General features: G+C 48.0%; 1 protein-coding gene across 8 annotated transcripts in view; it reads left to right on the top strand.

The window, feature by feature from the left end:
* Positions 1 to 24,462, top strand: part of CFAP74 (cilia and flagella associated protein 74) — a 96,445-nt gene extending 71,983 nt beyond the window's left edge. For 7 of the 8 annotated variants that reach the window (XM_077311951.1, XM_077311949.1, XM_077311950.1 and 4 more), the window contains 14 exons: positions 949 to 1,080; positions 1,633 to 1,766; positions 3,203 to 3,343; positions 4,308 to 4,417; positions 5,479 to 5,534; positions 5,730 to 5,849; positions 6,665 to 6,820; positions 7,082 to 7,208; positions 7,593 to 7,747; positions 8,837 to 8,969; positions 10,575 to 10,696; positions 11,442 to 11,576; positions 13,650 to 13,744; positions 24,136 to 24,461. In XM_077311951.1, coding sequence (XP_077168066.1) covers positions 949 to 1,080; positions 1,633 to 1,766; positions 3,203 to 3,343; positions 4,308 to 4,417; positions 5,479 to 5,534; positions 5,730 to 5,849; positions 6,665 to 6,820; positions 7,082 to 7,208; positions 7,593 to 7,747; positions 8,837 to 8,969; positions 10,575 to 10,696; positions 11,442 to 11,576; positions 13,650 to 13,744; positions 24,136 to 24,349 — 1,830 coding nt within the window. In that variant the 3' untranslated portion in view covers positions 24,350 to 24,461. Of the gene's footprint in view, positions 1 to 948; positions 1,081 to 1,632; positions 1,767 to 3,202; positions 3,344 to 4,307; positions 4,418 to 5,478; positions 5,535 to 5,729; positions 5,850 to 6,664; positions 6,821 to 7,081; positions 7,209 to 7,592; positions 7,748 to 8,836; positions 8,970 to 10,574; positions 10,697 to 11,441; positions 11,577 to 13,649; positions 13,745 to 24,135 lie in introns of all 8 variants that reach the window. The other variant, XM_077311954.1, reaches the window with a different exon arrangement.
* The last annotated feature ends 1,703 nt before the right edge of the window (positions 24,463 to 26,165 follow it).

Here is a 26,165-nt window from a genome sequence, read left to right as displayed (position 1 = left end):
AGGCAAGTGACAATAGTCTCTGGTAACGTCCATCCTTCTGAGGAAGTGCAACATGTATCATTTAGCTCATTGTACCTCCCTGCTGAGAATAAACATTTGAGAAGAACAGGAGCTTTGTTAAACTAAACCAGGGATCCCCAAACTTTTTCAGCCAGTGGACACCTTTAGAATTCTGAAAGAGTGGTGGAGAGGGTGGAGCCAGCCACAAAATGGCTGCCAGAGCTTCTCTTTTGTCATTCATCGCAGATCCTCTGCCATGGTGGTAGCTGCTGTTAAGGCAATGTTTTTTTTTAATCTGCACAGTCAGCCAAATCTCCAACAACCAGTCAGAAGCCTTGCTGGGATTGATCCGGTCCTCTTTCTAAAAACACTCAGTGGACACCATGTTGGGGATTTCTGAATTAGACTAAACATCCATTTCGTTTGGCCTCCTGTTCTGTACAGTGGCAAACAGCTGCCACTGGGAAGACTACAAGCAAGGCATGAAGGCAAGACCCTTCCCCAACCGTTTTCCTCCAGTGAATTATAGGAGGTCCACTGCCTTGAAACATTGGAAGTTCCATTTAGCCACTCAGTGTTTAATTTTCCTTGGTATGGTTTTCTGAGAATCCTATGAATGATTTGTAGCTCTCCCCCCCCCCCCCTTAAAGAACTACAGTACTCAGTTAAGAACATAAGAGCCTTCCTTGCAGGGTCAGATCAGAAACTCACTGCATTGCTTTCCAGAGTGAGAGGCTTCTAAGAAGCCACAGAGGAGGGCATGAAGGCAGCAACATCTCCCCGCTTTTGCTTCCTCCAGCAGCTGGCACTCAGAAGTCCAAGACCCTTGGCTAACAGCCGGCAACCGTCACTGCATTGGGTAGCAGTGAATTCCGTAAGTTCAGTATGGGGTAAACTGACTGGTGCCATGTCATTCTCTTTGGCTCTGTGGTTCTTGTGTGATCCCAGAAGTGCTTGGTGGAAGTGTCCTTTCGCCCGGTGTTGAGCGACCAGGAGATCAGGCAAGAGGCAGTCGAAATGGTGCGCCGGGCTGCCGAAATGATGATGATAGAAAAGAAGGCCCGGGATCTGGAAATGCAAGTATGTGTGTGTGTAAGAGATGCTTCTTGGGCTTTGCCTATTGCCGAGATGCACTAGGGCCTATTTGTCCCTTCCTACCACCAGCTACTTTCTAGGGAATTGGAAGGTTTTTCACAATGTGTCCTTTAACTGGCAATGCCAGGGACTGAATCTGGGATCTTCTGCATGCAAACCACAGGCCCTGCCCCTAAGCCGCAGGCAATATCTTCTCCTTCTCTCTTCCTTTTACATGGTTTTCCCTATACCTGCCTCTTTCCCCCCTGCTGTATCCATTTCTTTCCTCACTTGGGAGCAGGCCTTAACTCACAAAAAAGGCAGGGTGGTGCCTTTTAAAGTCAAAAGAACAGACCATGGACATAGTAAAGTGCTGTTGGCTCCTGGACAGGGTCACTGCCTCTCCTGTGTCTCCCCTTTCGGCTCAGCCTCTCCTGCCTTATTTATCTCTCCTCTGGATGCAAGATTTCTGTGGGTTTTTGGCACGCAAGCAGTGCCCCCTAGAGCCCAGCAATGGTTTGAATGTTTTGCTTCCCTCTTTTCCTCTTTTCACAACAGAAGAGGAAGGAGGAATTCCTGGCTGGTCGGAAGAGACTGGGAAGTGGCTCTTTCCTCCAGTTCTCGAGGGATAAATGCAGCAAGCAAATCCTGAAGGTGTTCGAGGTGCCTGACCCGGAAAACATTCTGCCAAAGTGAGCCTCTTTCCTAATTGGTTCATTTGCTGCACGTCCCAGCGTTGATGAATCTCTGCAGCTGGGAGCACCTTGGTATTATTGCTAGGGTGGGATGAAGGCGGGAAAGCCCTGGGCAAAGGTGGAGGGAACAAGCCAATAGAGAAACTTAAGCAGGTCTGGGTCTGCTCAGTGCCCGATGTGTGCCATCGCTGCTGTTCCACGATGGCAGATGCGGTTCATAATAATAAAAGATCCCAAATTCTAACAGCCTGCATTCCCTATCGACAAAGCAGGGAGGATCTGGCAATACTAAGAGCGACAGGCTTGGGGGAAGGTGGCCAGGGGCTTTACATACCCCTCCAGTTTTCTGTGCCTGTCTTCAGGAGAGACTCTTGAATCCTCAGCAGTCAGCAACTGGCTTACATGAGGCTCCCAAACTCAGGCTGGTCCGCAGTGTAGATTCTGAAGTACACATATGTACACAAGTACACAAAGACCATGGATTTGACCAAATGTCAGGGTGCCTCATCCTGGACCAGTCTGTTTTTGAGCACTTTTCAAAGGCAGCTCCACCTAGTGAGCACTGCAGGTTGACCCAGGGACCCAGGCAGGCTGCCCCCACTGGCCCAATTTCACACACGATGCATCTATTTTGCAACAATTTCCGATTCACAAAGAGCCGCTAAAGACGGAGGACGTATTGCTTTATTGAACAGGCAACCTTATTAGTCCTGACAAGGACCAGGCAGTTCATGCAGCCCATTCAATATCCCGAGGGCCTGTCCGCATGTTACTGCTTCTAATCTGCAGTTCTGTCTGTAGGTTCATGACAAACAGAGACTGCTTTGAACCCCCTGCAGCTTAGAAAAGAGGGGATTTGTGGCTCACGATTAAACCGTGAAAAGTTCTGGCCGGGATATCTCTGAGCTGGTATCTTTTGATTAAACAGCCCAATACTGGGGGCTTCAACTCTCTGTCCCTGCATGACTCCATGCACTAAAGCGTCTAAACTTTTGTACCATGTTGATGTGTAGGAAACCATCCATCACCACCCACATGCGCCCTGATGGCTATGCAAGAAGTGAGGCGTGAAAAAACAAAAGCCTCTCTTGATGCCCTCTAATAGCTAATTAATAGGAGACAAAAAATGAGCCAATAGATGTTGCAAAGGAGACCTCTTCCTTGGCAAGCCTAATACTAGCATTTTTGCAAACTCAAAATGCATCCCTGCCTTTCAGTAAAGAACCTCCGTGTAGGACAGTGACATGGGAGGTTTTTCTGGTCCGGCAGCCTTTCCCCCATAATGCGCACCCAAGTGCTTCCATGCTCCCAGGGCATGAAGCCATCGGTCCTTTTCCAGTTGTTAAGCAGAGTTTGCCATTGCCTGCCTCTGCTTCTTTGGTGGTCTGCTATCCAAATATTTTCACTGCAAACATGTTCTTTTGCCTCCTTAGTTCTGAAGAATATATCGCGGCTCATTTGGCGCTGATTCGGAATTTCAATGAGAAATTTGAGAGGTACATTATACCCTGCCTCGTCGCTAGCGGCGCTATAGACGAGAAGGAAGAACCCAAAAACTTGCAGGACGCATACAGGTGATGACGGGGCAGGAGAGGAGTCATGTCTGTCTGTCTAGTTCTTGCATTTTTATCCTGCCTTTCCTCCACGTAGCTTTGGGTGGTGTGCCCTCTTCTCCCTTTTCCATTTTTTATTCTCACAACGAGCCTGTGAGGTAGATCAAGCAGAGAAACTGAGACAGGGTCATGGTTCCCCCAGGGACCTTCCATGGCAGCGTTTTGGGGTTTTAAACTGAAGGGGGACTAAACATCATAGGGGAGAGGAAGAGGGAGCACACACGCAAGATTTATCCCATCTTTGTAACAGCCTGTAAAAAAACTGTACATTGGCGTATACTGCCGTCCTAAACGTAGTTACGTCCTTCAGAGCCCGTTGCTACATTGTTTAAGAACTGCAAACCAGGCGGGCCACGATTCATAGAATCATAGAATCCTCAAGTGGGAAGGGGCCCTCAGGCCATCTAGTCCAACCCCCCTGCTCAATTCAGGATCAGGATCAGCCTAAAGTACCCAGGATAAGGATCTGTCCATGAAAAGTATCTGATTCAATACCTCAGTCTTTTAAAGGAGTCATTTAGCAGCCTTGGACTAACCTTTTTTGTTTCAATCTCAGAAGATTCTAGGGGTGTAGAACGAAGCACGCAGGTGGCATCGACATCAGAACAATATGGGCTTTACCTGAAAACCGAAAACACCAAATAACAGGGTTCCCCCACCTCCCCCGGCCATCCTTTCACATTCCAGTAGCACCTTATTATTTATTTCTTTGCGTTACTCACTGGGACTCCAGACAGGTTACACCATAGAGACAAACCATACGGGGACAGGGATAAGCTTTTGAGAGTCTAAGTTCACTTTCACTTTCTTGGGATCCATAGAGGGTATTTCTCCTTCCGTGTGTCTTTGTGTGGCAATGGTTTTTGAGGAGGGTTGTAGGTATCATCGTTGTTATTGCTACTAATGTTGAATTTTGCATCCACAGTCGATACAACACCTTGTACCTAGAACTTCATTGTCCTTCCATGGCGCCCTCCCTGCTGTTGATTTCAAACAATGGGAGAAGCACCATCTACTTTGGCAGTGTCGCTGTGGGTAAGAAACTTTTGGGAAGTAAGCTGTGGATCCTGATAAGGCCGGTCACCTTGTGGGCTTCTAGTTGACCTTGAGGTCCTTCTCTTCATAGGCAGCCTTGTAAAGGAGTGGGTGAACTTAATACGTACCAAGACCTTTTTTCTGTGAATGGATGTACTCATAATGTTCAAGCAGTGGGGAGTTGGTTGCCAGAATCTACATAGGCCCTGGACTAATCAGAATTTCTTCTCAACCAGGGTCGGATGCTTCGTAAAAATGTATGAATAACCATGTTGGATCAGGCCAATGGCCCATCTACTCCCTCATTCTGTGTCACACAGTGGCCCAAACCCACGGGCCACCAGGAGGTTTCTGTGTGGTTTCTCTTCAGATCGCATAAATCTTTCGCCTTTTATCCAACCCCCTCTTGAAGCTGTCTAGGCTTGTAGCCACCACCACTTCCTGCAACAGTGAAGTCCATATGTTAATTACTCTTTGGTTGAAGAAGTACTTCCTTTTATCTGTTCTAAGCCGACTGCTCACTATAAGAAGCCTGGTTAAGAAGGAGCACTTGCTATCCTTAAGCATAGCTGTACTCAGCCAGCGCTGATGTGACAAAGATAGTGGAGGAGGAGATTTTTAGAAGGGAAGAGACAGGTGCTGGGCTCACAGTCTCACTCCTGCTTCCAGCTGCATGTGGCTTTAACCATATTCTTATAAATACGAATCCATGTGTTAACAACAAAAGGCAGACAGGTCAAGACACCATGTCGCATTTGCCAGAAACTCCTCTGTGCGTGGTTCTTAGAAGCGTCTCATTCATCCCACTCAGTTCCTCTCCTACATCAGTGTCGGGTTTCACGTCCCAAATACAGCAGTGGATGCGATTGCAGGCAAAGAGCACTGCACATCACCTCTAGAGAGCAGGACAATTGTCCGTCAGTTAGGAGGGGAGAGAACAGGGGGAAATGCATTGTGTGGGGGTTATGCTCTACTCAGGACTCTTCATTTTTGGACTGTTGTTACATGAGCTTTTTTATATGGACGCTCTTTGAAAATGCTGAAACTCTTTCACCCATCAGGGCACAGAATTATGAAAAAAATCAAGATACAGAACATTTCCCAAGAACAACTACCTGTATCTTTTACTGAATCATTTCTTCTTTTCCCTTCCCTGTCCCCCAAGACTTGCTGCTTGGCAGGAGATGTCTTTGCAGCTACAATGATAGAATTCATGGTTTCTTGGAAAATTTCCAGGAAAATGTCGTTTTTGGGGGAAGCAGTTTCTTTGGTTACCATTCGGCTTGCATTTCCTTAAACTGGTGCTTCTCAGCTAGCATATTCCCTCCTGAGTCCCTTTGGGCCCTTCTGGTTTTTGAATCCCATTCGGACACTCGAAGAAGGAGAATCCCGAGAGCTCCACATCTCATTCTGTCCCGAGGAAAGCCGAGCGGTGAGAACTTTAATTCGTACGGTTTCTTTCCCATCCTTTGCACCAGCACTCTGGGGTTCCCCACCCACCATCTTTTAAAGGCCACTTTATAAGGGATGTTGTATGTGTTAACTGCTCCATGCGCTTCCTGGCCATGGTAAGCTTAAGAATATCAGCAGCATGTCTCCGCATTGGCAGGTGTGTCGACCATGGAAATGCATGGGCCGGCACCTAAGTGCACTAAAACATGATGGGTGGGGTTGTATGACACATTGGCACAAGTGAGCTCTCTTTCTTGTGCTCAGGGGGCAGGCAAAAGTTCTCACAAGGACAAGGCAAAGCAGGCAAGCACCAAGCTAAGGCATCATCAGAGCTGTTGAACCCACAACAGTCAGAGCTGGCCTCAGGCTGTTTATAGGAATATAGTTCCTCCAGAGGAACTGAGCTTGGTGGTCTGAAGATGGGAGCTGTAATGATGGGAGTTCTTTAGGTGCCACTTGGAGGTTTGCACTTCTATCCCTACTACTGACCTGTATCCTTATATTAAGAGTGGGCTGCTATTAAGAGCAGGCACCGAGGCAGCTAGCTGCATACTGCGGTGCACAATTAGCAGCGCAAGACATTGCCCAGCAGAAAGCTGAGTGCTTCAGATGGAAACGGCTCCCTCTTGGTAGCTGCAGTTGTATGAGAGCTGGCACAGTCTCTTCGGGGCCTCTGAAACCAAAGGCCCCCTAAATATCAGAAGAGGCCTGCAACCAAATCCCCACCCCATGCTAAGTCAGCTTAGAAAAATGTCACTTTCTCCCCTTCCACACATCCTTCTTATATCACCCTAGTTCTGTGAAATGCTGGAGATCCGAAGCCAGAAAGCTACACTTGCCATCACTTTGATCGGCGATGGAGTGATTCCTTCGATCCTTTGCTCAGTGGAAGGAGACATGTTCAACCTGGGTTACGTCATCGCCAAGGAAACGGCCACTTCCACCTTTAAGGTACATCGGAAGCCCCTTGTGACCTTCCGGGGTGGGAGGGGAGTCATTAGAAGTTCAAAACGGAAGAGGGAGCAAGCGTGGGTTTGCCGGATCTTTGCTTGCACAGAAGTCTCACCACAAGGTGACCAACTCCTCTCATTCTTCCGAGCTTCCTTCAGGAGTGTGTCTGAATGCTGAAGCAGGGGTTACAATCTCAGGGAGGGACCCGTGGCTAAGGCTGATGGGCTCGCAACTTTGACTCTGCCTCGGTTTCTCTTGCAGATAGAGAATACTTCCTCCATAGCCCTGAAATTCTCCATCCTTCTTGAGTCCCTCTCGCCGGACCGGGACAAAGAGCAGCAGAAGCTTCCCACTTTCCTCACCTCTCCGGGGGAAATGGATTTAGTGGGTAAATAGTTGTTCTCAGCCTTTTCGGCCCTGAAATATTATGGTTGCCTGAGACTGAGTGAGGCCATCAGGTACTCCTTGCTTGGTATTGTGCACTCTAGCTGTCTACAAATGGGTGTTCAGCATCTGCTCTGAATTAGCAGCAGTGGTTGCATTACCTGGGTCCTTTGATTGTAAAACTCATGAGCTTTGACAGACAGCTCCAGTTTAGTACATTTAATGTGTATATATATATTATCTACTTGGGTGCAGGACTTGAGGATCCAAAGGAGTTCCCCCCCTCCAATCCTACATCTGCTACGGGAAACAAAAGCACTTAAAATGTTGCCTCCCTCCCTCCCTCCCTCCCTCCCTCTGCCAGCTGCTGTCTTGATTTGTTTTGCAGGTACCCAGAACTACAGCGGTCTGAGCGTGTTCAGTGTCTCCCCAGTTGAAGGCACTGTTGGCGTCGGAAAGATCCAGGAGTTCACCGTCACCTTCAGCCCCGACCACGAGAGCCTGCATTATTCCGACTGCCTCAAGATCATGCTCTTCAAAAAGGCAAGGTTGCTCTTGGGCATGTGGGGTGTAGAGCGGAGCACCAGCCGGGGAATAAGACAGGTGGTGGTTTGTGCGGGCTCTTTGGGTGCCGACGCAGCTGCTCTCTTTTGCTGTTGGGAGTCCCCAGCTTTGTGCAACCTTGAAAGGTTGTCACTTGGAGGAGAGCAGGGAACAGTTCCTGTTGGCAGCAGAAGACAGAACCTGCAGTAATTGTTTAAACTACATGTAGAATGGTACCACCCCCGAGTCACAGGCTCTGCTCCTTCCTCTTGGGACTTTGGTAGGACAAAGGCACCCTCCAATTCTCACACATAGTAAAAGGGGTGTGTGCGGGGAAGAGGTTTTTTCATTCATCTTCCTGAAGGGACGAGAAAACTCCCACTCTCTCAAATCTGTTCCTGGGATTTGGTACCTGACTTCCCACACAGAAGACGGCAGGTTCCTGAGACCCCAAAGGGAAGCATCCCCTGATGTTCCCTAAAAACAATTCCAGGAAGTATAAAACTCTGCATGGTACAAAGTTGGGACTGAACGGATGCAAAGAAGCTGGGATTATTCCCTTGTTTAGTGTTCGCAGCAATAATGTCAACAACTAATGAGGGGCGCCATCTAGTGTTCATTAGAGGCAGGGCAAAGCACACACAAGCCCAGCTGAACAAAGTTTGAGTCTTAGAATCATAGAATCATCGAGTTGGAAGGGACCTCTGGGGTCATCTAGTCCAACCCCCTGCCCAGTGCAGGAACTTGAAATTACCTGCCCACCCACTCACAATCTGCCTAAGTTCATAAGATCAGCTTTTCTGAGTCCAGTGGCAGGAGACTCAAACTTTCTTCTGCCGCTTCAGACCAACATGACAACCCACCTGAATCTGCCTTCACGGCCAGCCCAGCTGTAAAAGCAAAGAGTGGTGAAAATCTTCTTAGGGAGAACTTTCCAACACCCTCAACATTTTCCGCTGGATTTCCAAGATGCTTCTGAACTCTGTGTGCTAAAGGGACAGGTGGCTTTCAACCTATGGTTGCCATACAATTTTGTCTCCTTTGGTGCTTGCAGTCTCCACTTCCAACCACCAACTTCCTCTCATTTAGGAAGTTATCCGTGTCATCCAGCTGAAAGGGGCCGCGAGGAATCACATGATGTTTGTGGAAGGAGGCGACCCGTTGGATGTGCCTGTAGAGTCATTGGCCCTGACGACATCTATGGCGGAAGAAGCAGCAAAAGGTAATGCTGTACTTCTGAGCAGGCCCTTGCGTCATAAATAAATTCTGCATCACGGCAAACAATACAAGAAGAAGAGCTGATTTTTTGTACCCCTTTCACTACCCTAAGGAGTCTCAGAGTGGCTCACAATCACCTTCCCTTCCTCTCCTCACAGCAGACATCCTGTGAGGTAGGTGGGGCTGAGAGAGTTCTGAGAGAACTGTGACTGGCCCAAGGTCTCTCAGCTGGCTTCATGGAGGAGGAGTTCTCCAGAATGGATTTTATCAGGGCAGAAGATTTCATGAGCTGGAGCCCACTTCATCAGATGCATGAAGTGCTTTTCGTTGTTAGATAAAGATGAGGGAAGAGCCTTGGCTCAGAGGCAGTGCACATCATTTGAAATTGAACTCTCCCGTTTGGCCTATCCCTGCTAAAGAGTTGCTGTCAGGGAAGGTGAAAAGCCAGTGGCCTGATTCCGTACAAAGCAGCTTGCTGTGTTCAAAAACTATGATCAGGGCAGCCAAAAGATCTTCAAATGCAGCCTTCGACATTTCTCTGCAAAGCCAGAGCACGTACATCATGATCACAGTGACCTTTCAGAACGGTCGTAATTGGTGATAAGCCGGGCTCAGATTCACGGCAATAATCTGCTTCAGTTTCAATTGAACCTTATCAAGACAAACAGATAAATCAGCAACTTTGATCCCACTTCAACCGTTTCCCTTTGAAGTCCCGAACAAGAAGGCCGCACGGGGGGCTCTGGTCAAAGGACTGAGTAGTTCTGTGTCAGGCAAGGTAACACTTCTCACAGAGGAGTGGGGAATCAAGGCCAGGTCTCCATATTAGAGTCCAGAGGATGCTTCTGCCCCAACTCTCCAGCCTAACGTTATTCCAGGGAAGGGCTTGAGCAGGCAGGGCAGGGATGCAGCAAGCAAAAAGGGGCACGACATCAGGGACTGATTGAATAGCATAGATTTAGGGTTGCTGCCAGGAGGGAAAAGGGAAACTATGCAAAAAGCACAGATTAGTTTTAAAGAGGGATGGGGCTGGTTTACAAGCTGAGGGGCAACTGTGACCTGGAATGCCACCAGCTCTGCCCTAGACCTTTAATTGGCTTTGAGGAAGGCCCTAAGAAAGTGCCATCAAGTTGCAGCCAACTTATGACCACCCTGTAGAGTTTCTGAGGCAAACGGTGTTCAGAGTTGGCTAGTCCTAGACTTCCTTGGCTGACACTGCTTGGCCTCCAGAATCTGATGAGATCAGGGTAGCCTAGGTCATTCAGGACAGGGTGCTGTCCCCATTAGAGCAATAATGATACTGGCCTACCTTACATGACTGTTGTAAGGGAAATACACAAAGAGGCTCACAGACTCCGGGAGCTGTACAGAAGTAGTCCAGTTGTTATTGTGTGTAGTAAGAAGTCCAGAAGCCACACGACCTGCAAGGGCCAAGGCACATCCCATCAAAGGAACATACTAGCCCCTGACTCCTCTGTCAGACTTCCAAGTATGGCTCTGTCCTCATGGCACAGACTGGATATGCGCATGTGCTTTGTCCTGGCTTTGTGCAAATACCTTCCTTTAAAACAAACAAAGCAACAATCCCCTGAACTTGTGTCTCCTGCAGAAAGCCTGGCAAAGCCCATCCTTCTGAGGCTGGAATGCATTCAGTCCGAGACCTTGGTGATCCCGGCGGTCAGGGAACTGAGAGTGGGTGGAATACGAACCGCCCAGTTCCCATCAAAGAAGGTACAGTAGCTCTCCAGGGGCATACTGCCAGCAGAGCAGAGCTCTGAGAATGCTTTTGCTGTAGAAGAAGGGGAGGAGGTTTTTATACCCCGCTTTTCTCTACCTTAAGGAGTCTCAAAGTGGCTTACAATCACCTTCCTTTCCTCTCCCCACCACAGACACTCTTCTACTTAACCATCCCAACAATTGCCTTGTTAGGCTGAGAGAGCGTCACAGGCCCAAGGCCATCCAGCAAGCTTCCATGGCTGAGCAAGGGGTTCATGGCTGGTCATCCCACGGACCTAGGTCCAAATTACATCACACTAGTTTTCTCCATCGTTATAGAATCCTCAAACTAGAGGGGAGAGATGCCCGTTTCCAGGTGGGACCTGGAGAGTTTCCCGATTGCAGGGATCAGTTCCCCTGAAAATAATGGAGACTTTGGAGGGTGCATTTGGGAGGTGGTCCCTCTCCTCCCCAGGCTCTCCACCCCCACATCTCCAGAAGTATCCCATCCTGGATCTGGCGACCCATCCTTACCATCCCCTGCCATTATTGGGGGGTCCTCTAGGAGAGGGAATAATTTTAAATCTCTGGTGTATCTTTTGCTCAAGAAAAGTGAGAGATTCCCTCACTAGTTTTCATACATTTCAGTGACTGATTGGAACAGATTTCATTAATGGGGGCAGATCAGATGGTGAGAGGGGGAGGGGGATATGGACTCCACATGGATTTGGGGTTTGTACTAAATCCATCTTTTCTGCAGACCGTTGAATTCAGCTGGGAAAGCCTGAGCCTTCTGCAGGTAAAAGGATTCACTGTGGACCCCGTGAAAGGAACTGTGGATCGCGGGCAAACCAAAGCCATCACAATTTCTTGGGTGCCCCCTGCTGGCTTAGATGTACGTGTCAGGTTTGCAAAGCGCACAAATGTGTAGTTAGTCTGTCTGGTTGTATTGTACTCATCCATTTCCACAAAGGGTAAGAAATTCTGGCTGGCTGGGGAGGGACAGGGGTGCCAAGGTCCTGGTGGCACCTGGAGATCTCACTCTAATTATTGATCTTGAGACAATCATAGGGCTTGGTACTGGATCAGGCACTTTTCAACATTTTTGTCAGTGATCTGGATGAGGGGTAGGGGGACTCCTCATTAAATGACACAAAATTGGGAGGAGTAGCGAACACCCCAGGAGACAGAGGATAGAGTTCAGCAAGATCTGGACATGCTGGGAAAATGGGCAAATGAGAAGAAGATGCAATTCAATAAGGAGAAGTTTAGAGTTCTACATCTGGGTCATAAAAATGAGAAACATGTTGACAAGGGCTTATGGTAATGTAGCCCATGGACAGCTGGAGAGCCACAGTTTGGCCACCCCTGGTATAGACTGTCAACTGTGTCACCAACAGCAGTTACTAGGAGCCTAGCACATGATTCGTATCTCCTGGGTCCAGGTTGGTGTCTTTAGCACTGGTTGCACCAGAAGCCTATTTCAAGGGTGGGGTGAACAACCCTTCTCTCAAGGTGACTTTAGTTGCCTTTCTGACCCAGTCAGCCTCTCCAGGATGGGCAGAAGTCATGCAAGCATCCAGTAGGCTTCAAATGTCCAAGGATCTTGTCTGCAACCCCAGACTGAATAACCTGGCAAGCATCCCAAATAGCTGGACGAGTCATCTCCCTGGCTCCTTCCCATCCTCTCACTGCTAATGTAAGAGTCCCGTTGCCTGTGGATGCGAGAGATTTTTATCTGCAAAGCATTGAGCGAAACGATCACAGCAGGTCATCTAAGTAGGGTTGGGAAAGTCCTGGAGATCTGAGGGTAGAGTTTGGGGAAGGGAAGGAGGATCTCAGTGGGGATGTGACATCATAGAGGTACATCACCTGAAGTGGCCATTCCCTTTTAAGGGAACTGGTCTCTGTACTCTGGAAATCAGCTGTAGTTCCAGGAGGTCTCCACAGGAGCTTGGCAAACCTGCCTCAAACATTTCCTCCTCCTATCGGCCTGATACCCAAGGTCCTCTCTCAACCACCTGGAACAGTTCCTCTGAGTCCCAAAACCAGCCTCCCTTGACCCAAAGATAAAAACTTTGCAAAGTACAGTGAGAGCAGATGTCATACTGTGGCCAGTTTAAAAATAGCTATTACTCAGAAGGCGTGCTGTCAGTTCTCTTCCTGCCAGGACAAGAAATCCTGTAACTGTAATTTAAATTCAGTAGTATGGAATTGACATGCCCTGACATAGGTCTGAGGGGGGGAGTAAGGATGTCTCCCTGCTACTCACATGCATTGAAATGTGCCCTCTGTGCTGGACCCCCCCCCCCAACACAAAAGGACTGCATGTCCGTGTTGCCTTTCTGACACAGCAGTGTTCTAAACAGCTGTGTTCCAGGGAACCAGGAAGAGGAGGAGGTGCAGAAAAGAGCACTGAGAATGTTGGAGTGGTTGAAGTCCCTTCACAACAAAGAATAGACAAAGAGTTTGGAATGTTTTCTTTCAGGATGAAGATGAGGAGACATGATTTGAGGCTTCTGTGGTGGAGGGGTCAGAATGAGAGATTTTTTTCTCTCCAGATGAGTCGATGAGCAATAGATGCACAGGGCAAACCAAAGAAAATACTTCTTCTCTCAATCCATAATTCTCTCATGGTATTCTCTGTCACCAAGGTGCACTTATAGGGCCAAACAAATAAACGGACGGTGGGGCCATCCATGGGAATTAGCCTTAATGACTAACTGAAGCCTCCATGTTCAGAGCAGTATACTTCTGGATACCAGTGACAATAGGAAGAGGCTTTGACTTTCACTATTAATGGGAGTGCTTTGGCCATTATGCAAAACAGGCTGCTTGAGCACACAGATCTTTGACTACATCCAGAAGATATTATCATCATCAACATAAATTTATTTGTATAGCCTGCCCTTCCCAGTTGGCTCATGCATTCCGATGCCTAAGACACGCCTCTGCATTGTTTTTATAGCCTGATCAGCTTGTCACAGCGACAGCCATGCTGACTCTGAAAGGGGACGTTAAAGAAGTCTACAGTGTCTACTTCATGAGCAGGATCGTGACCAAGTGAGTTCCCCCGCTAAGCAAACTGTTAAAGGTGTCTCATTTCCAGAAAGATGGACAGATATCCCTTGGAAAATAAGATCATCCTCACAAATGCCCCAAAGATACCTAGAACAAAAACAAGAGAGAGAAGATTGGGGGGGGGGCACACATATTCTGGGAAATTAAAGGGATTTCTTCATGGTCATTAACAATACGGGGTCCTCCATGTTCAGCAACAACAGTGGCAGCCTTGACTGGCATCTTTTGATATTCTCTCTGCTGAAGATTCCATAAGAGGAAACCATCTGAGGGTTCCAACGTGGCTGGTTTTGGCTTCTGAAGATGAAATGCAGTTGGGGCTCCAGGGTCTCACACGCCCTTATCCATAGGCTCAACAGGGCTGTTTTTCCTAAATAGTGTTCCATCTCTGGGACAGGGTGGGGGGAAGGAGGCAGTGGATGGGTGAGTGAGTTCCAGTCTGGCAAGTCGGCCGTTCCAGAGCACAAAAGGAAATTCCATGCCCTGCACAAAAAACGGATAAAACCTGCGAGTAAGCAGCCTGTGGTACATGTTACAGGCAGTGTGAATAAGGCCCAGATAATGTTTGCAATAAAAAAAATATATAAACACCGTGACATTTTTAAATAATATGTATTATTTCTCAAGTTAATTGAGAAAATATTTTAAAGAGAAAATAAAAACAGGTGATCTGATGTACTTTGGTCCTTCTGCCTTCATATCTGAGTGGGACTGTCAGCTTTATAGACAAGAATGCCTGGTTCCTGGCCAGTCCTTCACAGTGGCCTGCATTCAGTTGTCTTGATAAACCAGGGTTTGTGCAGCCAACTGTGGTTATGAGTGCCAGACATGAGCAATCAATCCCAGTTTAGTTTATCTGCATATTACCTCCTCCCCTGTCCCCCCATCAGGATGGCCACCCTTCCTGTACAGTTGTCTCTGGGGTTAGCACACTCTATGTTCATCTTCGTGGTTTCTGTGCAGTCCCACATGGGTTCTGCGAAGATCGCAGGCCTGCCACGGAGAATTAACTAGCCAGCTCAAAGCAAAAAAAGGCTCCCAAGAGTGCTCACCCCTCCCCTCACAGAGTGACTTTCCCGCCCAAAGTCACGTGATGTGGGAGGAGTTAGCACTCTCCCCTCAGTCCTTTCTTTGCCGCTGCGGAGGAAGGATCCTAGCCAATTTGCTCTTCGAATTTCCCTCAGGAATTTCTGTGAGGAAAATATTTCAGTATTTCAATATTCTAATATTATGGCACTGTTTAAAAAGTGTGGGGAGTGTGGTGCCAAGATGGCACAATCTGATCTGCACTCCTCCTGCCTCTTATGCCTGGGTGAGGGGCACCTGACATCTAACTGCCCCTCCTGTAAAAGACTTACACCTAAAACCAGGGATGAGAGAGCAAGAAGATTAAAGGCTGCTTTATGGGAGAAATCCCTCAGGCCTTCTGAGGCACCTGGGCCTTCTACTTCTGGAGTTCCCCCCTCTAACATTGAGGTGGTGGAGAAACAAAGGGCTTCTTCTGAACCGCCTAAGAAAAAGAAGAAAAGGGCTGTGGTTCCCTCTCGAGGACGTTCCCCTTCTATTTCTAAGAAAAAATCCAGAAGGGTGATTTCTCCCTCGCCATCGCCCACGCGACCGGCATCAAGGGGCCGTTCACAAGGCCGAGAGCCTACACCGGCGACGATAGATCGAGCTTCTAACGTTTCGCCGCCGCGTGCTTCGTCGACGCCGAGAGTGGTGCCCCCTCTCGTGGACGAGCCGTTAATCGCTGATCAGGGCTCTGGTTCAGCGTCGCGTCCAAGGTCGGCTTCTCAGCGTCGTTCTGCCACGCCATCTAGTGGTCGACGTCGTAGGTCGGCGTCCGTCGTCGAGGAGGCGGGTCCATCTCCGAGCAATGTTGAACGCTCGCCGCCGACCCTGAGCCGCCAGCGCTTACCCTCGTCTGATGACGACGAGGCGGTGCGGTCTAGACGCCGCCGGAGATTATCGTCGTCGGAGTCATCCACCGAGTCCTGGGTCCCGATGCTGGTTCCAGCCTCTTGGCGCCGCTGGGGCAAGGACGCTCCGACTTCGATGAGAGAACTCCCTCCTGCTTCGGCTGGGCGGCGTCGGCGTCGTAGTTCTCTGTCTCCGGCCCCGTCGTCGACGAAGGGATCTTTCGACGGCGAAGACCCTCATCGACGCCGAAGATCTTTGTCACCGGCTGTGACTTCGGCCCCGACCCGTACCGTTGTCGAGGACAGTCGACGTCGACAACGGAGGTCGGAAAGAACAATTGACATTGATTCTGTCTATGATTCCTTGTCTGAGGCTGATGATGTGATATTACCTTCACCGTCTGATGTAGTTGGAGATTCTGTATCCAGGTCTCCAACTGATGATAACAAACCATATGCCCAGCAAGTCATAAGGATGGCTAATGCATTAAGTCTCCAATACAGGGTGAACATGGAGAAGTCTGAAGACCCTCTTATGGAGTTTTTATATTCCGCAGAGGGTGGTCCTGTAGCCCTTCCCTTAATTAGAGGGGTCACAGAGGTTCTTGATCGGGCTTGGCAGAATCCTGCCTCAGCCTCCCCATCTGCCAAAAAGATTGAGCATCTATACAAGGTGCAGGATGAGGGCTGTTCGTTTTTATTTAATCACCCTAAAGCATCTTCCGTTTTTTCGGCAGTGCTCCCTGGAAAAGGCAAACCTGACCAACATTCCGCTCCTCTTGATAAAGACGGAAGACGGTTGGATGCTTTTGGGAGAAAAATATACTCTTCTTCCACTATGGGAGTTAGAGTTTCTAACCTGCAGACTCTAATGAGTCGATATCAGGCGGTACTATGGGAGAAACTAGAACCCTTTTTAACAGGGCTTCCCGAAGACCAAAAGTCATTTGTACAGGCTTTGGTCACGGAAGGTAAAGATCTGGCAAAGCAACAGGTCAAAACAGCAAGGCACTCAGTAGATTGCTTGGGGAGAATCATGGGTACAGCCGTAGTAATGCGCAGACACTCATGGTTAAAAAATTCAACCCTCTCCACGGATATTAAATCTGCCCTGGAGGACCTTCCGTTTGAGGGAGAAGACCTGTTTAGCAGTAGAACTGATGAGGTTCTCGAGAAAATGAGAAAATACCGCTTACAGGCGAGATCTTTAGGAATAGGGGCTTCCTCGTCTGGTCAATCAAAACCTAAACGATGGGGTCGCCCGTTTTATCGCCCTCGGCCTTTTAGGCCTTTCAGGCAATTTGACTCTACATCCCAAGAATTCTCCCCTCCTCCCCGTTTTCAGCAGAACCGTAGGAGAGGTGGGGGACGTAACCGTCAGAATGGGTCTGACAGGGATAATAGGGTCCGACAGACCCAATCACAATGACTGCCACAGCAGTCCGTCACACTTGGCGGGCTTTTTGGCAATTTACATGGTTGGTACGGTATTACACCTAATGCTTGGGTCCTTTCTATAATAAAGGATGGTTATTATTTGGAGTTCTTGAGTGTTCCCGACTTTAATACTCCATGTACCCATTGGGATTCACGTTCACCTGACATTCTGTCAGAGGTGGATGATCTTATAGACAAAGAAGCAGTGCAGTGCTTGGGTCCTGCGCCCACCACGCAAGGGTTTTACTCCAAATACTTCCTTGTAGACAAGAAGGATGGAGGGAAACGACCTATTTTAGACCTACGGGCACTGAACGTGTTTATTAAGGTCAAACGTTTTCGCATGCTGTCTCTAGCTGAATTGATTCCTCTTTTATCAAAAAATTTATGGTTCGCCAAGGTAGATCTCAAAGATGCATATTTTCATATTATGATTAATGCATCCTGTATGAGATTTCTCAGATTTTATGTGGGGGGTAATCACTATGAATTTAAAGTGCTCCCATTTGGCTTGGCATCTGCCCCACGAGTATTCACTAAAGTCACTAACGTGGTAATAGCGTACCTCAGAAAGCTGGGTATCCAGGTTTATCCGTATCTTGATGACTGGCTTTTAGTTGGGCACTCTGCAGAAGATCTTTCAACTTCTTTGTCTACCTCTCTCCAGCTATTACATACCTTGGGTTTTAATGTGAACTACAAGAAATCCATTCTTACTCCAAAGCGCGCTTTAGAGTTCATTGGTGCATGGCTGGATGGTGAGAATGGGATGGTATACCTACCCCCAGCTAGGGTCGATAAGATTTCAGCCTTGGCATTAAAATCTACCAAAGTCAGATCCAGGTCTGTTCATGAAATACAGACCTTGTTAGGACATATGTCGTCCACCACTGCTGTCACACCGTTTGCTAGACTAAAAATGAGACCCTTGCAGCTATGGTTTTTGTCAATCTGTAAACCACATGCAGTCAGCAGTTGGAAACATTTCACATTACCCCGTTCGGTTTCCCGATCTCTCAAATGGTGGACCGTCCCTTCAAATTTAGCTACAGGAGTACCTTTTGGGTTACAACAAGAGGATTTACTCCTTTATACAGATGCCTCTCTGGACGGTTGGGGGGCTCATTGCCTCCAGCATGCCACTAGTGGTCGCTGGGGTGAGGCAGAAAAATTTTTACATATCAATATTTTGGAATTACGAGCCATAAGACATGCTCTTTCTTTCTTTGCAGACCTGTTTACGGGAAAACATGTTCTGGTAACATCGGACAATATGGCAGCAGTCTTTTACATAAAAAAACAGGGAGGCACCAAGTCCAAAAGACTATGCCGAGAAGCGACAAGGATTTGGGACTGGGCTGTGTCCAATCGAACAACCTTGTCTGCCATTCACATTGCCGGGTCACTGAACACATGGGCAGACGCCTTGAGCAGGGATGTGAACATGGTTCAGGAGTGGTCTCTCAACCCATCCTGTATAAACCCCATTTTTCATCAGTGGGGGCAACCAACAGTGGATTTGTTTGCAACTCATCAAAACACAAAGTGCACTCAATTTTATTCCAGGGGAGGAATAGATCCCGCCTCACTGGGAGATGCCTTCCTCCATTGTTGGAAGGGATCCCTTTTTTATGCCTTCCCTCCGTTCGGATTAATAAACAGGATGGTGACCAAGTTGGTAGCAGACGACACTCAATGCATCTGTGTCACGCCCTTTTGGATGCAAAAGACGTGGTTCCCCACTCTCTTCCGATTGGCCAAAGGGAGGTATCTGCACCTACCGACCCGGGCAGATCTCCTGACTTGGGGAGAGCACCTACACCCAAACCCCCAACCCCTCCACCTGACGGTCTGGAGGGTGGGTTTGTAGAAGACTTGAGAGTAGACCAGATTTTAGAAGCCGCCCGCAGACCTTCCACTCGCCGCTCCTATGCTGCGAAGTGGGACAAGTTTGGGAAATGGGCAACAGAGTCTAATAGAGTTGCTAACTCTTGCCCTTTACCGGTCATTTTTTCTTATTTAGTTAAGTTGAAAGATAGGGGACTGTCCAATTCTTCTATTAAAGTACACCTAGCGGCTATTTCCGCTTCTCATGAAATGGTCGACGGTAAAACTGTTTTTGCTCATCCTTTGACTACAAAGTTTTTGAAAGGTTTAAAGAATGTGTTCCCACCTAATGTTCCTGTATTCCCACAATGGAGTCTATCCCTTGTTTTATCTCGCTTGACTCATAAACCTTTTGAACCTCTGGCAAAGTCGGATTTGTCTTTTTTATCATTCAAAGTTGCATTTTTGGTTGCAATAACCTCAGCACGTAGAGTGGGGGAACTCGCGGCACTATCTTCTGAGCCTCCATTTTTACAAATTTTTCCTAACAAAATTGTACTACGTCCTAGTGTCTCTTTCCTTCCAAAGGTAGTTTCCAAGTTCCACATGGGACAATCTTTGGTCCTCCCGGTGTTCTTTCCACAACCCACCTCTCAATTTGAAACACACATGCATACACTGGACGTTCGCAGAGCCATACTTTTTTATTTGGACAGAACCAAAGACTTTAGACAAGATAAGTCTCTTTTTATCTGTTGCCGGGGTGCGAGAAAAGGTAAAGCTGCATCTGCACAAACCATTTCGAGATGGATTGTACAAGCAATTTCTCTGGCATACAAAGCTTCTGGCTTAGACTGTCCGCTCGGGATTAAAGCGCACTCCACACGGGCACAAGCATCGTCTGCAGCGTTTGCGGCTAACCTCCCGATGAGTGACATTTGCAGAGCAGCGACATGGTCAACGCCTGGCACCTTTATACGCCATTACTCCATTGACGTTGACTCTGGAAAAGATGCAGCAGTGGGAAAAGCGGTGTTAAGATCAATAATCCGCTAGTAGCCCACCCCAACTCCTTTGCTGTGTCATCTTGTTAATCTCCCATGTGGGACTGCACAGAAACCACGAAGATGAAAACAGGGTTGCACTTACCTGTAACTGTTGTTCATCGAGTGGTCTTCTGTGCAGTCACACAACCCTCCCTCCATCCCCGCTGGGCCGCTACTTATTGATACCCCGCTGAGCGGCAAGGGGAAAGGACTGAGGGGAGAGTGCTAACTCCTCCCACATCACGTGACTTTGGGCGGGAAAGTCACTCTGTGAGGGGAGGGGTGAGCACTCTTGGGAGCCTTTTTTTGCTTTGAGCTGGCTAGTTAATTCTCCGTGGCAGGCCTGCGATCTTCGCAGAACCCATGTGTGACTGCACAGAAGACCACTCGATGAACAACAGTTACAGGTAAGTGCAACCCTGTTTTCTACGACCCAGCTAGAAAGCCAAGTCTGAAGCCTTCCATTTCCATCCGTCAAACCCCAGTTTTTAAAACCATCTGCATTTAAACTTGGCATCTCACCAAGATTTCATCGAGCCACAGTTTGAATGCAGTCACTGCCTACTCAGACAAGATGGCAGCTTGCCATTCCTTTCTTTACTTGAAGAAGGCACCGAACCATGAGCATGCACAGGCACTCCTCCACACACATTGGATAATGCACTTTCAAAGCATTTTAAAAGTAGATTTTCCTGTTTTGCACTGAAAGTGCATTATCCAACATGCGTGGAATGAAGCCTCAGGCCATAAAGTTCCTGATTTAAGCTGCATACCCCATAACATGAACTTCCTTGGTAACAAACAGCAGCTTGCACTTCTTTTTTTGGTATTCCCTCCCTCCCCCCCCCCCCCCAAAAAAAAAGTTCAGCTGACGAGGCTATTCCAGGCGTTTTGGGAACACATGTCTATCATTGTGAAGGGCAGAAAATTACTGTTTATCTTTGTTGACTGATCATCTGGCAGAACATTCCATCCCTGCCCCTCAGCCAATGAGATCTGTTCCCGGGTGATAATTGCACACCTCGGGTGATGCTATAAAGGACCATAATTATGCTATAGGAGCCTGCACTGCCCACTGTGTGGCCTCGGCATACAGATGCAGGGCGCCCCTCAGTTGCTACCATAAATGTGCCTTATGCGGAACATTTTGTAATGTCTGCATGTCTTTACACTCTATGCTGGTTGCATCAGTATGGAGGATGGCCCGATACAAACTGAATACCAACACCAATCAGAAACACTTGTAAAATCCTAGCAAGTGGGGTGATGTGTCTGAGTGTGGTTAAATAATGTAGTTAATTCTGAATTTTTGCTCCAGGGTGCGGAGCAAAAATCCTGCACAATAGGGCCAGATATAGAAAGGGGTGGCGTTCCTACAAATACCCAGGGTTCCCAAAAATTAAAACAGATTAATTTAACACTCACACTTACACAACCCCCCCCCCCAAAATAAATAAATAAATAAATAAAGCAGAGCTGTACACAGGAACCTTTGGTTTCCAAGCAGAAACTGAAGCAGTATTTAGGTCTAATCTCTTCAGGGTGACCCTAAAGGACTGCTCCAAAGAGTAACCATATCATGTCAGGAAAGAACCAACATACCATGCACTCCGGTGAGTGAAGTTGGGGGCAACTGGATTCACGACAAAAGGAGGGACGCTTCTGTCCCAGAGGAGCAGACGGGTGCCACCGTGGCTCAAAGCCATCAGAACCAACTGGAGGATTTGTTAGAAATGAGCTTACTTGGGGTCACCCGATACCAATCTTTCCCATTCTCAAACAGCAGATTTTGGAAGCGAGTTAGACAGTTCTTTCTAATGGGGAAAAGGCAGCTGCCATTCATCACCTCCAGGATTACCAGCTGCCGTTCTGGATTTCAGCAAGTCGGGAGCTGAGTGGGACATTGCAACTATCCCCAGCAGCTTGGAATCCAGGCGGAAGAAAAACGGCAAGAGTCAATGGCTGCTTTGCAGGCCCGCAAGGCGGCAGGGCTATCTGCTCATCTCAGGGCAGTGACCTCCGTGGGTGTGAATCATGCATTGCATGTGAAGAAGTCCTTCTGTCTGTCCTGAATCTCGCCAAGCGCCTCGGGTTGCACCAAATCCGAATACCGGAGTGGGAGGGGGAGAACCCCATCCACATGATTTATGACTGAAGAACCTCTCAAGGGTTTCCTACCTTTGGGCCTAGCTCAGTGAGACAGCGTGAGCAATTTGCTGGTGTGTTTATCCCCTCTCCCCATGTTAAGACATCTATTTTATTTTATTTATTGGTTAAATTTCTACGCTGCCGCCCCTAGACTGGCTAGCCTGTGGCGGTTTAGAACATGCACATCCAGGCGGATAAAACACTGCAAAAAAGCAATCTCGAAAGGATGACTTTGGGGTCCAGTATGTCACCAATGCGCAGGAACGCCCGGAAGCCTCCTTATCACAGCAAACGACAAAGGATCTTGACGCAACTATGCGCGCTATTGCATCAAGTGTGCGTGTGTGGGTATTTTGTTTTGTTCGGTCCAGTGCCTGCGTTAGTAACACTGAAGGTAGAACTGGGGATAAACGCGCTGAAATCTGTGGCAAGCGGAACACCATCCAGTTCCGAAAATAATGTTAGCAATGCTTGCAAAACTGGTGTTGTGGAATGCAGCATAAGGAGAAATTCTAGAACGAGAGAAGATCAGAACGTGAAGAACCCACTTCTCCTGAGTCAAGATGCGGGCTTGTGTATTCTTGCTACCCGAAGAGGAGTGTCAAAATTTGCTTCAAAGCAGAACTATGCACCATGACTCTTGTATCCCTTCCACTGAAGCATCTTTGGAGGAGACCCCTATTTCCTAGATGTAACACCTCTTGTTTGCATGTAGGGTCCCCACTTGGTGACTGGCAGGGGATGGAGGCTGGGTAGCCAAATCCATCTTGGGAAACTCCTGAAGATCTGGGGATACAGGCCAGGGAACATGTGCCTTATACCTGAGTGCCTGCCCAGAGCACCTTTACCTGGTTGCGTCAGATGAGTTATTCTCATATTGGAACAACAAGAAAAGAGCGGAAAAGGGAAGGGGGGGAAATAAAACAAGTCCAGCCAGTTAATCCATTCCCCATGAATCGCTGGCAGATCACGGCAAGGGGTGAAAAACAGCATTTCTTGACGTAGGCAGCCTCCAGAGCTTGGCTTGAAATGCTTCAGGTGGGCTGAGTGAAGCATGGCAAAGGATATATTTATCCAGAGCCCCCGGCCTTCCCTATCTCAAGATCTCCATGGAAAATGGCCTGTGGTGCTGGGCCAGATCAGAATGAGAGGTCACTGTTTGCATCCACCTCTTGGTTGCGTTCAGATCCCGATGGTATCTCGTGTCGTCGAACACATGCAAAACATGGATTCGGGGCATTTTGTAACCACAACGTTGATACTTGCAAGCCAGTCCGGGGAAGGAAGCTCTCTTGAACTAGGGTTTAATGGCCACCGGCAGGAGATGGGGCAGAGAGATGCCAGATCCAGGTTGGGAAACTTGGGGAATTGGGGATGGAGACAGGGGAGGACCAGGACCTCAGTTGGGCATAAGGCCATGGAGTCCACCCTCCCAAGCATCCGTTTCCTCTAGGAGAACTGCTTTTTATCATCTGGAGATGAGCTGTAATTCTACGCTCAGCTCTTGCAGGCTTGATGGAGTCCATCCATTTCATTACCCCAAACTAATCTCCAAGGACCACCATAGTTGTCAGTCCCCGTTCCCCCCCTCTCCAATTTCCGCACCTCATTTTGTGAGACATGCTGTGTTCTAGTTACCCACCAGAGACCGATCTGAATCGTGGCTGTTACTTAGATATTTATGCCCCATTTTTCTCCCCCATGGAGACCCAATGCAGTTTACGGTGTAATTGTTGGAATGTGCAATTTCTGTAGTGTGCATGATTCAAGAGCATATGAGGGATGTCCTGCAGGGGGCGTTGGAGGAGATGTGTATTTTGCATAGTTAGGTCAGGAACTTCCTGGTATTTTTCAATCAATCTCTTTCTATGCCCTGCTCCTCTGAGCACGTTTCTTCCCTGTTTGCCTTCAGAGGAAGAAGAGCACAGTTAATATTCTAGGACTCTCTCTCCGAAGCTTTTTCAGTTCTCAATAAAGCTATTTATTCTTTAAGCAGCTGGTGCCGGGCACAGAAGATCAGTTTCACGCCTTATTCCCGACACTTTCAATTCTTGAATGGATCCGACCTTTTGGTGTGCCGTTCTATTACTTTTAACTCTGAAGAGGTTTTTGACATGAATTTGCAATTATATGCGATTCGAGAAAACATGCAAATCTGGGAAGACGGATGCTTCGACACGTTTCAGCTACGCACACGAGTGAGCCGGTAACATCTGTGTGTGCGTGGGGGTGGGGGATTTGTGGAAATAATTGGAAGGAATTAAAAAGTTGAGGCAAACGGTGCATGTTCTAATTCTGGAATGAATTTTAGAAATGTTCTTTGTTAATCCAGGATTAAAGAAGAGGGGAACATAGTACAGAGTGAACTTCCAGAGCAATAGTGGACTGAAGCCGAAGAAATTTTAGAAATATATTTTAGAAATATATTCATTTAGAAATGTATTCATTTTAGTGTAGTTTAGTGTAGTGTGGTTGAGTGCAGATATAGGCTGGTTTTGCCTTGCTTGCAAAGAAGAAAAAGAGCTGGGTTTTTTATGCCCCACTTTTCACTACCAAAGGAGTCCCAGAGCAGCTTCCAACAACAGACCCCCTGTGATGTGGGTGAGGCTGAGAGAGCTCTAAGAGAACTGCTAGCCCAAGGTCACGCAGCTGGCTGCATGTGGAGGGGCGGGGAATGGAACCCGATTCTCCAGATTAGAGTCCGTCTCTCTTTAACTGCCTCGCTGTCCCATAAATACACCCTTATGCATGAGTAGCATAGCTGCTAATCTAGCTTTGTGGCTGCATGGAACAGGTACCCAGAACTACAGCGGTCTGTGTCTGATTACCTGCAAAAGATATCTTGGAAAGAAGAAGTCGGAATGAGGATCACGAGGGGGATGTTACACCATCTGTTGGCGGAACGCCAGCCCCGAGCTGTCTGGGCAGAGGCTGAAGTATCAGGCTGAACGCGAAGGGTCATCTTAGTTTACAAAGGACAAAGCTTCCGAATTGTTAATTCTGCTCCATCTCACATCCTGCCCCAAGGGAAAGAAAAAGTATATATTTCTTTCCCAAGAACTTGCTGATAGAGCCCCGGCCCCATGTGCTCACTGGGGCAGAGATCAGAGATCTCACCTCATGCAAATTTATGAAAGGAGAGAGAAATTATGTCGGAGAGTCAAAGTACTTGAAATAGGTAAGGAAAAGATAATCACGCCTCCCTTGCTTCCCCGAAGGGTCTCTTTTTTTAGCGCCCGATCCTTTTGCCCAAATGATGACTCAGTGGCTGACAACATATTTTGCATTTCAGCAGTCCCAAGTTTGATCCTGGGTGTCTCTAACTAGAGACTGATGGCATTCAATTAAGGTGGGTAGCTGTGTTAGCCTGTCTACAGCAGTTGAAAAGAGCAGGATTCTAATAATACCTTGGTGTAGCGGTGAAGAGCAGCAACCTCTAATCTGGAGAACTAGGCTTGATGCCCCACTCCTCCTCCACATGCAGCCAGTTGTGTGGCCTTGGGCCAGTCCCAGTTCTCTCAGAGCTCTTTCAGCCCCATCTGCCTTACTGCGTGTCGGCTGTAGAGAGTGGTGGGGTGGGCCATTGTAAGCTGCTTTTGAGACTCCTTTGGGTAGTAAAAAGTGGGATACAAAAACCCACCTCTTCTAAAAGACTAACAACATTTGTGGCAGAATTGATCTGTCACGTGGAGAAATGCCTGGGGATCCTCAAGTCCCCCCAGGGCAGTGGCATCCCCTCTTGTTTACACCCCCTGGCCGTTTGATTGGCATGATCCAGCAGGCTAGGCAGAGGAAGTGACTCTCCCACAGGGCTTATAGCATTCAGCTGCTATTGCCGAGGAACACTCTGCCTGTTCCCCACCGATGTAACCACCTCTTCTATTACCCTGGGGAATCCAGGCCTTTTTCTGTCGGCCCAGTAGGAAGACATGGCACCGTCTAAAGGGCTGACTCACGGTGAGCAGGAAACCCATCCGCTCATTTGCCAAATCCCGAGCCAGCGCAGGGCTGTTTAATCTACTCCGT

This window comes from Paroedura picta, chromosome 15 (genome assembly GCF_049243985.1).
Source record: "Paroedura picta isolate Pp20150507F chromosome 15, Ppicta_v3.0, whole genome shotgun sequence".
NCBI lineage: Eukaryota > Metazoa > Chordata > Lepidosauria > Squamata > Gekkonidae > Paroedura > Paroedura picta.
This window is presented reverse-complemented; position numbering and strand designations above follow the sequence as displayed.